General features: G+C 41.7%; 1 protein-coding gene across 1 annotated transcript in view; it reads left to right on the top strand.

Annotated features, from left to right (window-relative positions):
- SLC9A9 (solute carrier family 9 member A9) overlaps positions 1 to 15,451 on the top strand; it is a 574,162-nt gene that overhangs the window by 461,260 nt on the left and 97,451 nt on the right. Inside the window, exon 14 of the mRNA XM_004597757.3 lies at positions 6,776 to 6,855. Within this exon, the coding sequence (XP_004597814.2) occupies positions 6,776 to 6,855 (80 nt within the window). The remainder of the gene's footprint in view (positions 1 to 6,775; positions 6,856 to 15,451) is intronic.

Raw genomic sequence — 15,451 nt, 5'->3', positions numbered from 1 at the left:
GATTAGAACAGCTACGCCAGCCTTTTTTTCTCGTCCATTGGCATGAAATGTCTTTTTCCATCCTTTCACTTTAAATTTCTTACAGGATTTTCTGGTTAGATGTGTCTCTTGTAGACAACATATAGTTGGGTGCTGTTTGATGATCCATTCCGTTAATCTATGCCTTTTGATTGGTGAGTTTAAGCCATTTGTGTTTAGAGATAATATTGAAAGGAATTGGTTTTGGGCTGCCATGAGTGTAAGTATGCAAGTGTGTATTTGCGACTATTAGAGTTCTTGATTGGTTGACTTTTCTTGTATGGATTTTAGTGGGGAGGTCTTCCCATTTGCCATCTTTGATTTTGGTTTGTATTTTTTCTTTCTGGGTTTAGCACCTTCCTGAGGAGATTTTCCAGAGCTGGTTTCGTGTTGATGTATTCTTCGAGTTTCTCTTTACTGTTGAAGTATTTGATTTCATTCTCAAATATAAATGAGAGCTTTGCTGGGTACATTATTCTTGGTTGGCAGTTGTTTTGTTTCAGGATTTGATAGGTTTTACCCCATTCTCTCCTTGCTTGGAGCGTTTCTTCTGATAGGTCGGCTGTGATCCTGATTTCCCTTCCCCTGAAAGTAATCTTATCCTTTTTTCTTACTTGTCTTAGAATGGTTTCCTTGTATTCACTTGAAGGTAGCTTGAGGACTACATGTCTGGGAGACAATTTGTTTGGGTCGTATCTCCTGGGGGTTCTATGCCCTTCCTGGATTTGTGCTGGATTTATATTTCCAATATTCTGGAAGTTCTCCTGTATTATCTCATTGAGCACCCGTTGCAAGCCTGTCTCCTTTTCCACTCCTTCGGGAAGGCCTATTATTCTAATATTTGATTTTTTGAGGTTGTCTTTCATTTCCTGTATGGACCTATTGGCTTTCTCTAGATTTGTCTCCAACTGTTTGATGAGCTGCTGCCTTTCATTCTGATTGTCTTCCAATTCTGATATTCTGTCCTCTGCTGTGTTCATTCTGTTGGTTAGGCTTTCAATTTTGTGCTCTATATCGAGGATTCCCTTTTTGATTTGATTTATTTCTGCAGTGATATGGTTTTCGAATGCCTTAGACTCTTCCCAGCGCTTTTCACTCTCTCTGACGAATTTCATCATTAGCTTCTTAAAGTCCTTATCTGATAGTTCCTCTATGTCTTCATCTTGCATCTCAGATATTGAGATTAGTTTTTGGTTGTATTGGGAGGGAGTGCTTGATCTTTCCTCTGGGTCATTGCTTTTTCTGATACTTCTCCTCATTGTGTTTTTGCTTCTTGTTGTTTTGAGATTTTAGCGGTGATTCAGCTGAGCCGGCTCTGGTTTGGGGTCTCCGGCTGAGCCCAGCAGGGCTTACTGCCTGATTCACCAGCTGCTTTCAGGGTCTGTAGATCACAGCCCTGAGCTGGGTCAGGAGGCTTTGTGGGCCAGCCCTAGTGCCAGGCCCCTTCCCCTGTGGCTCCCTCTCAAAGGCAGTGCCCTACAGATTCACTCTGCTGAGCCGCACCTGGGCTTTGGGTCACAAGGCTAATACAGCGGGGGTCTCCGCCTCAGTGCTGAGCCGAGACTCTCCTTCAGGGCTTGAGGTTAGCACAGCAGGGGCTCCTGCTGCTTGGAGTCTAAAATCCCCAACCCCGGCCTGTGCTGGGCTGGAAATCTCCGCGGCCCCAGTGCCAAACTCGGAAGCGCTGCTCCGCTGAGGGCTGCAACACCGCAGGCAGGTCTTTCGGAGCGGGCTCCTGTTGGGAAAACCTGTCCGGCCAGTTCAGCTGAGCCCGCTCTGGTCTGGCCTCTCTAGCTGAGCCCAGCTGGGGACTCTGCCCTGAAGAAGCCACTTCCTCAGCTGCACTCTCTCAAGGGTAGAAGCGGATCTCTGAGAGGCACAGAGCCCTTGAGGTGAGATGTGCCCCCACTAGTCTGCTCCTCTGCCCAGGACGTGAAGAGGCCTGTATTTACTTTTGCCTAGTTCTTTTTCATCAAGGTTAATGACACAAACAATCCCTCTTGCTTCAGTATCTCGTGTGCACAGACTCACAGCTGTTTTGTTGTCTCCAGTTCAAATAAGCCAAACACAGACCTTTTTCCTGTTGCTATGGGGTGTTAAGTATAGGAGAGTCACACAAGAAAACTACCTATTTCTGATTATGCTTGCTCACTCCCAACCTCTGATTTAATCTGTTTAAGGAGAAGAGAACAAAGCTATCAAATGCTTCATCATTTTTAAGTATTTCCAGAAATAGGGACTAAGAAAGGAGTTGGGCATTGCACCTGTGTTTGCCATTTTGCTCCTGCGAAGCATGGAGGCTGATTCAACACACTGCAACCTGCAGGTCTCTGTTGACAGATGGGGACTTTGAAGCCCAGAGTTGGCAAGGGGGGAATGTGCTATTGTTGTCCGAATTTTGGTGTTCCGGTTCTGGATCCTCTGCTTGTTGTGACATGTGGACCGCTTCCCTCTCTCCTCCTTGAGAAATGACCCCAAGAGAGAAGCCATACTGCTAGCGGTTAAGAAAAACACCAGCAAGTTCCAGCCCTCCTGCTGAAATGTGGATTCACAAGCCTTGTCCTTGAGGTGCAAGCTGATCTCTGCTACAGAATAATCCAGATAGTTGATGCTGCCTGCTTTCCTCTGCTCCTCTGGACCCTCACAGGGGCCGCTGTCTGTACTTCCTCATCAGCTACCTTCCCTGTTGCAGGGTAACTAAGGCCGGCCTTCCTTTGGCACATTTGTTTTCAACCCCCGGCACACAAGCAGAGCCTACACTAGACCAACTCATTTATTTCTACTCATTTATTGATGGCCTTTCATAACCAGGTCATTAAGTCATCAATAACTTCAAAGAAAGAAATGAATGGATCCAGAACTGGGCCGACAGATGTTTAAGATATACACTGGAAATTTTTATCTAGGATCAGCACAGAAGTCAGTGCTGGGTCACCGGCAGAATTTTTCCCTCCCGGGAAAAATGTGTTTCACAAATATTTTATTCTAATTGGAGCCTAGTTTATTGCTCCACAAAATAGTAAAATGAATAACTTTTCTTAGTTACCTAAGTGCAATAATTTTTAGAAGAGTATGTCTTAGTATTTTCCCAAATACTATCTTTTGTGTGTTGCTCCTGTCAATTATTTCTCTCTATATGTAAGACATATAATATACAAGCAATATATTATACAAGATACATACCACAATGTATAACTTTTATATTATAGTATATATTTATCATATATCTATATGTTTATATTATATATCTATTGTGTTATATTACACCTGTAGGTAATTTTATATATTGTAATTTATTATATATCATTATTTTACATATGATCATGTAAATTATATGTTAAATATATTGTATGAATTGTATGTAAAATTATATTTTATATGTAAAATATCTAATTGAATCATTACGTAGTTTTAATATAATATGATATATTGTATATTGTATATTATATCTAGGATACGTATGTCTTCCTGAACACTTTCAGAAATGGAGCATAAACACTTTGAGGAGTGTTTGCAAGTGCTGCTACATTGCCCTCCAGGAAGAGGCTGAAAAGAAGAGGGAGAGAGAAAGGAAAGGCAGGGAGGCTCGCCAAGAGGAGTTTCTCCAAGACCATAGGAGTCTTTGACACCAGCGTTTAGGAATCTAGAAATATTCCTGCCTGAAGTTAAGTTTCTAGAGGGCACCTTCAAAGCCCCTGGCAGCTCAGCCAGCTTTGAGGAGCCAATTGGGGGCCTATGCAGCCACACTAGCTCAACCTCCATGAGTACCGCCAGGACCCCGGCTTCGTCTTCCTGTTCAGATATCTCTTTGCTTTCATTTGTTTCCAACTTGCTCCTGGAGACTAACCTGATAGAGGAATCCTGACTGCTGTGAGGCCCCCAAGTGTTCTTAGAAACCTCCACATGCCCCAGTTGCCTCGGGTATCTATCTTATCCATAAAACAGAAATAATATCAGATCATAACCCATCTGTTTGTCCTAAGAATCTCAAGAGTTAGTATCAGCAAAGCACTTATACTAAGTTCCACACTTCCATGGTAAGTATCCAGGAAGTGCTAGCTACTATGGTTGTTGTCATTAATAAAATTAGTATTTTCCATATGATTAGGACCTTAGTGACCAACCAATCCAGTTTCTTAACTCGTTTTACAGACAAGGAAGTTGCAGCCCAGTCAAGTCCATTGTAGAATATAGAATGCCTCTGCAGTCCACGTTTTGAAAATTAAGGCAACTATTGCCTAAAGATGCAACAGCTTTGCAGTCCAGCTCTTCCTCGCTGGCCACCTGACCTTGCACTTGCTTTTCCCTCCTCTATGCCTTGCTCGGTCCTCGTGCCTTGCTAGCTATCATGCATCCTTCCTTGATGGGTTGTTGTGAGAAGTGAAAAATAATGACTGAAAAACTTAATGACTGGATAATGTGCAGTTTGCTGCAGAGCAATAAATGAGCATTCAATAACTGGGGACTGTCGGTGCCAACATCACTCAGCTGGGCTGCTGCAGAGTGGCTGCCAGGATCCTGGGCCCAGATTGCCAGCGCAGCTCCCACTCTATCTCTCACCCATCCATTAAAAAACAAACAAACATAGGAACATGCTGACACTTCTTTTTGTAAGGTTCAATAATTTATACTGTCATCAGCTACCAAAAGTCACCTATGCCTGTTAATGGATAAGAATCAGTAAGTACTTATGGGAAGAAGGAAGTCTCCACTGTTTCCTCAAGCTTCTCTTGATTAGTTTCATTTGGCATGAGCAGTTTTGCTCTGCCTGCTCAACCCCAATATGCTGCTGGGGGCTGGAGACTCAGAAGCAGCTTATTGATGTTGTGTGATGATGGAAGAACTATGATGTGCACACCTGACACCTTGCTTGGGTGGCAATAGTTAAGATGAAAGGGTGGAAATTGAACCAGACACTCCAGTTTCCTTCAGGGAGAAATACAAATAAATTCTCACTCTAAATAACCAAATATTCCACTTCAGCTCTATCAGAAGAATGAGATATGTATCGTTTGAAGATTTACAATATTCATTTATACATTAAGAACTCTGACAGATCCTGCATTTTAAGAAACGTGGTTTACAGCACCAAACTCATCCTTGTCTGAATGATTGGCCAGACTTTCCATCAATATCAAGTGAATAAAGGCATTTGTAGGAACACTGTTTGCTAAACCACACATGATTTGAAATTCAACTGTCTCCGAACAAACGCTAAAAAGGGCAATGAGAATTTTGAATTTGAATTTCACTGTAAGTCTCTGCTTCAAATAATGGTTTCTAATTTGAGAAGCGGGGTTGTGTAAAAAGAGAGAGGTATCTATTGGTTCACTTCTCAGATTCCTGCAACAGCCAAAGATGGGCCAAGGCCAGGGTCAAGAGCTGGGACTCAATCCAAGTCTTCCACAATACTCAAACCATGAGCCCTCTCCTCCAGGTTCTGCATTGAAAGAAAGCTGAAGTGAGGGGCCACCTCTACGAACTGAACTAGGACACATATAAATTGTTTGCCAGGCTTAATCTTCATTCCTGCTTCAACCATTTTAGACAAAGAGTATATGGCTGACCAAAAATGGACTCCATATTACCTCCTGGAAGTCTCATTTCATTTGTGGGAGATGACACTGCAACACCTGGTAGCACATGCCTGTTTCAGAGGGCGGAACACAGCCCTTAATGCTTACCACTGACCAACCATGGAACTGACTGTGAAAGGATAAGCCAAATGAAATGACAGCAAATTAGCCTGAACTCGGTGTAGGGCTGGCTTTGGTGAGCCAGTGGCTCTCTCCATCATCTAGTATGCATCACTTTGGCCTTGGAAAAGCATTTATTAAATCCTTGATTGCCAAACAGCGGTGAAAGTTGGAGGTAGAAACTGTAGCCCCAATGAAACAAAAACATCCACATAAAGATATAAATGCCTTTGATCATTGGGGGAAGCAACTGACTGGAATCCTCTTTGCCCAACACGCCAAGTGGGATACACAGAAGTAAAAATATCATGGAACATTCTTCATACCACCTTGTAAATTTTCTCATCATCTGTCTTGAAAGTTCTCCAAATGTTTCACCTCCCTTCCCTTTTCTCACATTTTTCATCTTCCAAATGCCATCAAATACTTTTTCTTTCTCTTTTGTCTTCAAGCCCTTCTCATCCTCCCTCCCTTTGTAGGCCTCGGAGAGGAGGGGAGGGAGTAGGAAGAGACACAGCACATCGACTGATTACAGGCTTCCCATCAGAAATGTCTCTTTCAAAACTCTTCAGAGTCAAGGCAGGAAGATTTCAAAGATCAGCTCTTGCCTTTGGTAGTGATCTGTCAGAAAGAAAATGAATGAGAATGAGTTGAACAGTGATGAGGCGAGTATCACCTCTTTAATCTTGACCTTTGGGTAATCCATAAATAAATGCCACCCACACTGAACACAGTAAACTATACAAGTCCCACCACAGCACCTTGACAGAAATATCATTTTTATTGATATCAAAAAAGTGGCATTTCTTAGATGTTTCATAAAATTAGGATTATTAGGAAAAGTAAATGTTGAATTCTGCCAAAAGAAACCCAACTGTGTTGCAAGATCTATGAGCTAATTTGCTTGGCAACTGCTTCCCCACTGAAATGAAAATGCCTATACTTAGAAAGGATGGGGTTTTTTTTTAAGCATACATTAAATTTGGTATGAAGTATATTTTTATATTAAAATGTGTTCAACTAATTTATTCAATGCCCTTTTTTTTGTGGTCTCTTTCCAGGAAGCAAATAACTTGAATAAAAGCACGACCAAAACCGAGAGCGCGCAGCTCTTCAGGATGTGGCATGGCTTTGACCACAAGTATCCTTTGATAGAACAAACTCAGGGATCCTGCAGGGAGCCAGAGGATGGCTCTGAGCATGTAGGCATCAAGGTACTGCTCCCGCTCTTCAAGAGACTCAGCCAGGTAAGGTGCATTCACAGCCAAACCTATCTAAACGAATGAGTTCATAAATTAAGGAGCTGTGGGGTCTACACTTAGAAAGTGAAAATCTCCGACTCAAATGTGTTTGGTGTCTTCATGTCAACTGCATCTAATCCAATACCCTCTACTGCAAGAGATAGAACTGCATAGACTCCTAGAAGAGAATCTATCTGGTTTACCATTATTCCCTTTGTCAAAATCATGCTTCCGGTCTGATCTGGTCTGGTTGCCCAAACAGACCTGCTTGCTGGAGTTTGTTGAGCGCAAAGTCTTCACGGCCCTCGGCCAGGGTCACTTGGACAAAGCTCCCGTATGTATGCTTCTTCTAGAAAAACCATAGGTGTGCCTTTTTGTTCTTTTTTTTTTTTATTCTGTAAAAAAATTAAGGGAGGGGAGGGACTCAAAAGGAATGGACAGAGCTTGGATCTGACTCATTAGAGTATAAAATAGCAGCCTCATTGTTTCCCAGGCTGACTTGAGTAAGTTTTATTTATTTTTTTTTCTGATAAAGGGCAATTTTAAAATTTGAGCAATCAGTGAATCAGTGTAAACATAGCAGCTTTGATCTACCCTACCCTGTGATGGAGAGGGCAGAGAAGTCAGGTCTGGAGTGCCGTGACATTGTGTGTGGCAGTGAGTGGTTCATCTCTAATCCCAGGCGAAAGCAACGAAGGAGAAAGAAAAGACCTGTGCTGTGAATTGAATGGGTTGGGTCTTTTGTAGCCATTTTTCCACAGACACAAATCCTTCTCCTTTCAGGGAAGAAATGTCAGTCATTAGGGGATTTTCAGACCTTGAGCAATGATTAAAGCCGTAACAGATCAGGAGGAGAGGAGGAAGAATTAAAAGCAGGGAAAAGAAATTGAAAGAAGAGGTAAAGAGGAAGAGGTGGAAAATGGAGAAGAGAGAAGAGGCGGGGAAATTCACAATAAGGAATGAAAGGAAAACAAGTTAGAGCAATGTCTGCAGAAAACAGAAATGAAAAAGTGAGGCCGACTGAAGACAAGATAAGCAGCAGTAAAACAACATGAACATTAGAAAGCTGGTCTTCAAAGACAGAGCATCCCAAGACAGAGCATCCCAAGACAGAGCATCCCAAGAACTGCAAATGGTGATGTGGAAAGCAGAGGCTTCCTGGGGTGGTTTTTCCGTCTGTGGCCAGTTAGGTGTCTTGCTCATTGTTGAGTTGTTCAGGACGATGTAGGTAGGCTGCCATCCCCATAGAGTCAGTCTGTGTTAGTCATTGACTGAATCTTTAAAGTGTGCATATCGCATGAACTACCTCAAGCCTTCCTGGTCTCTTAAAGGGCAGTAGTTCTTAGAAGTTAATGGCTGGTTGATGCCCCTGGTTATTCTTGCTTGTGGAGACAGAATTTGCCCCTGCCTTTGTTTCTGAGTATCTCATAACCAAATTGGTATGAAGTTATAAAGATTGTACTAAAAATATACATAAGAAAGAAAACGATACATGGGAAATGTGTTAAAAGTTGTTTTTGTTCACGAACACTGCTGTGAAGAAGGCTATACAATGAAGAAAGTGAATAAAGTGGGAAAATTAGCTTGAAGATGAGAAAATGAACGTTGGAGCCCTCCCCAATGTGCTGCTTCAAGTACGGACATGAAATTGAGATGATATCAGAGTTTCTTCTCAGTTTTTTCCAAGGATTTATTTCTATATGGTTCTGGACAGACTAGCAAAAATGGAAGTAGATTTATACTCTCAGTAACCGCTCTTCTCATGGTGATTTCTCCCCGTGTGCATTTGTTCTAGAAACTGCAGTGCTGACGTCTCTGCACAAATACATTCCCGCTTCTAGGAGTTTGGGCACCCTGGTTGTTCTCTGAATTTATACCTGAAGAGTAGTGAGCGGGCCAGGTTCAATTCCTTGATCTCTTGCTATATCTGTATTGTTAGAGACAAATGACACAGTGGGCATTTGTGTGCAGTCTATTGTCCAACCAGCACCCAGGTGATACACCCTGGGCACCTCGGAGAGCAGGCCTTGCCAGCCACCATCAGTGTGAAACTGATCTCCATGTACTGGAGGTGAGATTGCCTGGCCTGGACTAAAAAGAAATTGTCACGAGACTGAAAGAAACTGATTATGTAGTGTGGAGCTGTTCAGATCTCATTTCAGTAAAATTGCATCATGCAAATGAGGCATCTTTAAGAATTATGGACAAAGGAAAAAGACAAATAAAAAGTCTACAACTACATTTGTATCAGTTAGCTTTCTCCAGAACAGCCGATAACAAAGTGCATCAAATATACATGTATGAGAGGGATTTTAAAAAGGACATGGAAACACATATTATAAAAAAAACCGTATGACTTTCAAAGGCTTGTGCATCAAAAACAAAACTACCTTTTAATTCAGCTTTTCCATAAACATGCATATGAGAATGCTTCAACAAGTTCAGGGAAAATAAATGAAAGTATAAGTTTGCTTTAATACCAAACTTTTTTGAAACTTAAGCATAACTTTTTCCATAATATGCATTTTTCATAGTTTTGAAAGGCCAACCATCTATGTATGTGGGCATACATATGTATATATATATAGATAGATACATATATACATATACATATATATACATATACATATACATATACATATATATATACATAGAGAGAGAGAGAGAGAGAGAGAAATTTGATTTATTTCCAGGAATTGGAAATAAATCAGTTGTAGGGGCTGATAAGCCAAAAATGTATAGGGAAGGCTCTTACTCCAGAAACTCGGGCAGCAGCGATGCACTGTCTTAGAGACGAATTTCTGCTTTTCGGGGAAGCCTCAGTTTTGCATTAAGGCCATGCTCTGGTTGTGTAAGATTAACCAATAATTTAAAAAATGAGCTTCACTTAAGATCAACTGACTGGAGGTGTCACCTTCAGCAGCCAACAGCTCAGATACAGGGTTTGAATAAGTGAGTGACCTAGACAACTTGATACATGCAACCAACCTAGTTATCATAATTCCCAATTCACATTCAATTTATGTCCACTAGCCAGTCACAAGGATGGAGAACCCCTCAGATTTTACCCGTTATCAAGAAAATAAACCTCTATCACTCACTAGGTTTTGTTGTGTTGTATTTTACTTTTTTATAATGTAAATAAGACATACTAGATCCCTATAAAAAAAAAGTTTTAATTTCCAAAAACTAAAGTCCTTCAAAGTTAACACTCAGTGGGGACGACCCCTGGCTGAGCACTGCATCGAATGTTTCACATTAGGCGTTTCACTCCAAGGGAGAGGGGTCCAGAAAGTGTACCACAGTACAAGTAGACTGTGGATTCAAACAACACCTGTCTGAGAGTATGGTAGCACACCCATGATGCCAAAATTTTTGGTGACTAATTAAGAGAACGTTATGATGCTAGGTGAGCAAGCAATTCTGAGTCTCACAATATAGTGAAGAAATTGAGAAGCAGGGAGAGAAGAAAAGGAATTCATGCATCAGGAATATTGCTTTTTTAATCTTTACAATCACTCTCTGTTTTAGTTCATTCTTTCAACAACTCCCAGGTAACTTTCTTCAAGGCTTCATAGCTAGGGAGTGCCAATTCTGTGATAGAAGTCCAGCTCTGTCTCCCTCCAAAGTCTGTCAGTGAACTGTCAGTAAACCACTCTGTGTCCATGGTCTTCCCTGACTGTAAAACTCTGTCTCAGTGTTTGTGAAGCCACCGCTAAATCCACAAATAGTGATGATTCCTTATGTGGTGCAGAAGTCAGACCTGAAGCATCTGTTGGCACTAGGAAGTGAGACCAAGATTTGGACTTTTTGTTGGCACATCATGAAGAAGTCCCCAAGTTTTAGTCCAGGGCTTTCCAGGGACAGAGAGTTAAATATGCCAAAAAAGCCAAGAGTGATTCTCAAAAGTCAGCCTACCTGAAAAGAGGCACATTACACCAAATTCCTGAATAACTACCTCACCATGAGGTACCCCCAGCCCTGCGAATGCCCACGTCACAGTCTGGCCCCGTTTGTTCCCTCCCATCCTTACTGTTTGGCTCATACCACCCGGTCTTCCTCTGCCATCACAAAGCCATCTTCCCTCAAGACGTTCAGGACCGCCCACCTTCACTTCCTTCATTCAACTTGTCAGAAGAGCTTCCTGGGCTCCTGTTTTAAGTAACAGTGTTTCCAGGACCATTCCCTCACTTCCTCCCTTTGCGTTTTCACAAAAACTCTTACCATCTGACATGGTGTGTGTTTTATTTGTTTAATGATATCCTCCATCTAAAATTGACGCTCTCTGAGAACAGCAATTTGAGTTTGTTTTCATTCACCAGTCTGTCCTCAGGGCATAGACAATGGCAAGGAGTAGATTCTCAATAAACGTTTATTGAATGAATGAATGAATGGATCAAGCAAGCACGCAGTGCTTTCCATCTAGGGCACCTTCATGTCAGACTTTGACACAGTAGCAGAATTGAATCAATTAGCTGAAGGTAGAAGAAGGCTGAGCGGGTAATATTAGTGTTTTCATGTCTGCTCCATGTAGACATCTGCTCCCCTGAGTCAGTATCCATCTCTCTGGCAAGGATGGGACAGTACCAGTGACTGAGAGCACAATTGGATTCCTGCTGCTTCCACTGATTTCTTCCCTTGCTTGTTGTACCCCTTCTCGGGGTTTTATTAATACAATAAATCTAATACATTCAAGCCTGGCTCTGACTTAGAAGCCAGTCTCTGGGTGACTTTGAATATATGTGATCTCACCCATCATGTTCTTTCATTAGTACCAAGCCCAAAATGTTGGAATCATCCATCAATGTCCCTGACCATCTCCAACAATCAGGTAAAGAAGCAGAAACTGATGCCTCCTTATTCAGACTTCAAGCTACCAGATAAAATTCTTTGCTTGGATTCACAGTGTTAGCAGTGCTGTGGGAATTTGGTTGCCTTATTCAGAGGTGACTAATGATCCTGTTGGCCTGTCTGCTTCCTGAGTCTTTCCATTGTGCCATTCATCATTTCTTAAACATCTGTGTATATTAGTCCTACCAATATGAATGACACAGAAGAAAAATGACTTTTTCCCAACTGAAAAGGACAGCCCCAAGTCATTTTTAACCTTTTTGTATATGCGGATATCAACTGAAAACAAGGACTTGCTGTATGGCTGCCAGAATTTTACATAAGTATAAAGAAAGCGCGGAGATAACAATAGGTTGACAAGTTAACATCCTAACAGAATTGCATCAAGCCACGTGCGTGGAGACTTCCTCCGAATCCGAATCACTAGTGTGGGAGGAGAGCACAGAGTGGTGTTACCAATGAAACAAACAACCCATGGCAGTGTCAATGGATGTTGCCTGCTCTGGCATTTTCCACTTCCACTTTCCTTTCTGGCAAGGAACGTGGCAGGTGCCACACTCCTTGCTGTGCCAACTTGTGACAGGCTGGGACTCCAAGAAAAGTAAATTTAAATAGCAAGGTCATTCAAAAATGATACTTGACACCAAATACCTTAATGGCGTTTGAGTTTTACCCAAAGAAAAAGGAAGATAAAGTCCTTCCCTTCTTGAAACAAGACAGAATTTATTATATCCTACATAGTCACGCTTATTTTAAATCACAGGTCTGAATATCACGGGCAGCAATTTCCATTTTAAATGACGCTCCCTGAGTTGAGTTGAAGCACCCATGAATTATTTATTGGGGTAGTATGTGGCCTTGCAGATGACCTGAGTCTACTTCATTAAAAACTCTCAGAGCAGCCAAGGATGTTCGTTCTGTGATCCCTGTTTTATAACTGAGGCAACTGAACTCAAAGTAGAGAAAAATCATGACCAAGATTATTGACAGAAGGGAAGCCAGCATTCTCCAAGTTTCACCAATCTGAAGCTGAGGTGTGCTTTCCTTTTAGTAGTAAGCAGGAGAAGTCACAGAGGATGTTAGTAATCCCATGTTCAACACATACACGCTGTCTACCATGTGCCAGGCAATATCCTACATACTCAGCACCCAACAGCAAAACAAAATGGGATGTTGGTCTTCATAAAATCTTCCTTATTTCTTCATTGAAATGAAACGTAACCACAAGGCCCCAGGAAATTCAAGGTCATTCCTAGTATAAATATATAGAGAGAGAATGGTAACCCCAGAATATAATGAAGAGATTGAAAGCCATAGGGGAGCCATCAATTTCAATCATTTGTAACTCTCATTTGTAGAACACAACCACATAACTTCCCAAGGGCTCTCAGGAAGGACCAGAATTCCAAGATCTGTGGAACAAGCCTAACCAGTCAGTTGTCTAAAGCCTCTTTCTAAACATAACCCCTCTAAACATAGCCCCTCCAAACATAGCCTTTGCAATGAGTGTGCACTCAGCTTGGTTACTGCTTCCCTGAGATGCTGGTACTAAGAAGGAGCCTAACTCTGCTTGCAGTGCAGCCACCATTCGCATCTCCTGGTTAATTCAATAGATGTTCAACTTGCCTTTTGGCCATCATTGTCCCCAAAGGACATGCTGTAGCTAACCTTCGATGTGGCACATAAGTGAAGTGGAGCTTCAAGTCACACCGAGAAATAACCAGCTGCCTGGCCCCCTCGGCTGTCATGACTTCTTGGTGGGAAGCAATGCAGGGGTACGTTTCAACACCACCTTTAGTTCAGATTGTCACTGGATCTTGCATAAATTTTTCTTTCACGTAGAATTGACACATATCACTACTATTTTGGCTGAATTCATCAGAAAGTTGGCTAGTTATGTTAACACCAGTTACCTACTGATAGCAACTCATTCATTGGCCTCTGAAATGCTGCTGTGTTTCCAGGCCCCATGGCCAAAACACAGCAGTATTCCATGTACTATTTAGGTTCTGCAAAACTGGTGAAATCTCTTTGTCTGAGGCTAACAGAAATCTTTCTTCATAGATTTGTTTTGATGACTAAATGAATTAACAGTTGGTACTTAGAACAATGCTCAACAAATGTTGATGTCGTTTCATCATTATGCCCAGTTGAGATTCACATGCCTTCGTGAGAGGCATCATGTAAGGTACTTAACACTCATTGTCATTTGTTAGCTGCATATCACTAAACTTTCCATTATTTCATATGCTTGTGATAAATGTTAGCTGCAATTGCCATATTTTTAACATAGCAACACAACATCTCACATCTCCATAAACAAAAGATTTCATGTGGGCTGGATATTAGAGTTCATTCTTCATATTTCATTGTGAGTAAATGGATGTAGCTGGGTGTTAAGCTGCTCTTTTGAATTCTCTGTTCTGCACAGGCAATTGTTTCATTTATGACTTTTCTACATTATAGGCCATCATCCCAATAGTTATTTTTCTGGAAATTACACTACGGATAGTAATTTTGACTTGATAGAGAAGTGCAGCAATTTTTCAGTTCCACAATGGAAGCAATACCACCCTTTGATGATAATTATTCCTCTTGTACTTTCCTATGATAAAAGGAAATCTTTCAATTGCACCTTTCAGGTGAAGCCATGGTGTTTTGTCATTAGCAATGTGGTGTTTACTCATGATTTCTGGGTCACTATTAAATCATTTTATTAGAAAAGAGGAGATAGAGAAGATGTTAAGATTTTACAAACTTGTATTAGCTTGATGTTACTAGTATTGAATTTAGTGTGTGTTTTAGGATTTAGTTTTATTGTAAAGTCAAATTTACAAAGAGAAGGAGTGGAAGAGAGGAAGATCTTCCATCCAATGGTTCTCTTCCCAGATGACCACAATGGCCAAAGCTAAAGTCTTGGGTGCGGGGTTCCAAGACTTTGGGCCAACCTCCTCTGATTTTCCGGGACATAGGAGGGAACTGCATGGAAAGTGGAGCTGGTGGTACAGGAACCAGTGCCCATCTAAGGATGTTAATGCTTGTAGGTAGAAGATAAGCCAATTGAGCCATCAGGCTGGCCTCTAACTTAGTTTTAATAATTCTTCTCAGGGAAAAAGTGTTTTGTTTAAATTTTCTTTAATTATTCCCTGGTCACTCCTTCCCAACTGTAGGAACCACAGTGTTTACAGGCTGCCAAAAAATTCATGAGCGACTAGAGACACATCATATACCCGAGCTTTGGAAGTGACATTCACCTGACAGAGAGACGCTGCAGAGGCTAGCTCACAGGCTATAGTTACTCCACACCTGTCTGCCTGTGACACTGTAGCAGACACTACACATAGCAAGAATGGCCCTGCCTTAATTAAGTTTTATTCCACCAACGTAGACAGTGACGATACATTCTCACCTCATGTCAAACCAACTCATAAACAAGAATGAGCAGAGATAAGCGTGCCAGGAGCTAATGAGGAAGAACCGGCTGGGGATGAAACCTTGTTCTTGTCACGTGAGGACGATTCCATGGAGGCATGGGGATTTTCTGATGTAATTAATGACAAGAGGGGGAAGTATTCCGAGGAGAGGAAATACCATGGCGGAAAAAGCCACGGCCAGTGTAGTGAGAGTGGATGGGAGGAGGGTGAC

This window comes from Ochotona princeps, chromosome 3 (genome assembly GCF_030435755.1).
Source record: "Ochotona princeps isolate mOchPri1 chromosome 3, mOchPri1.hap1, whole genome shotgun sequence".
NCBI classification, from domain to species: Eukaryota; Metazoa; Chordata; class Mammalia; order Lagomorpha; family Ochotonidae; genus Ochotona; species Ochotona princeps.
This window is presented reverse-complemented; position numbering and strand designations above follow the sequence as displayed.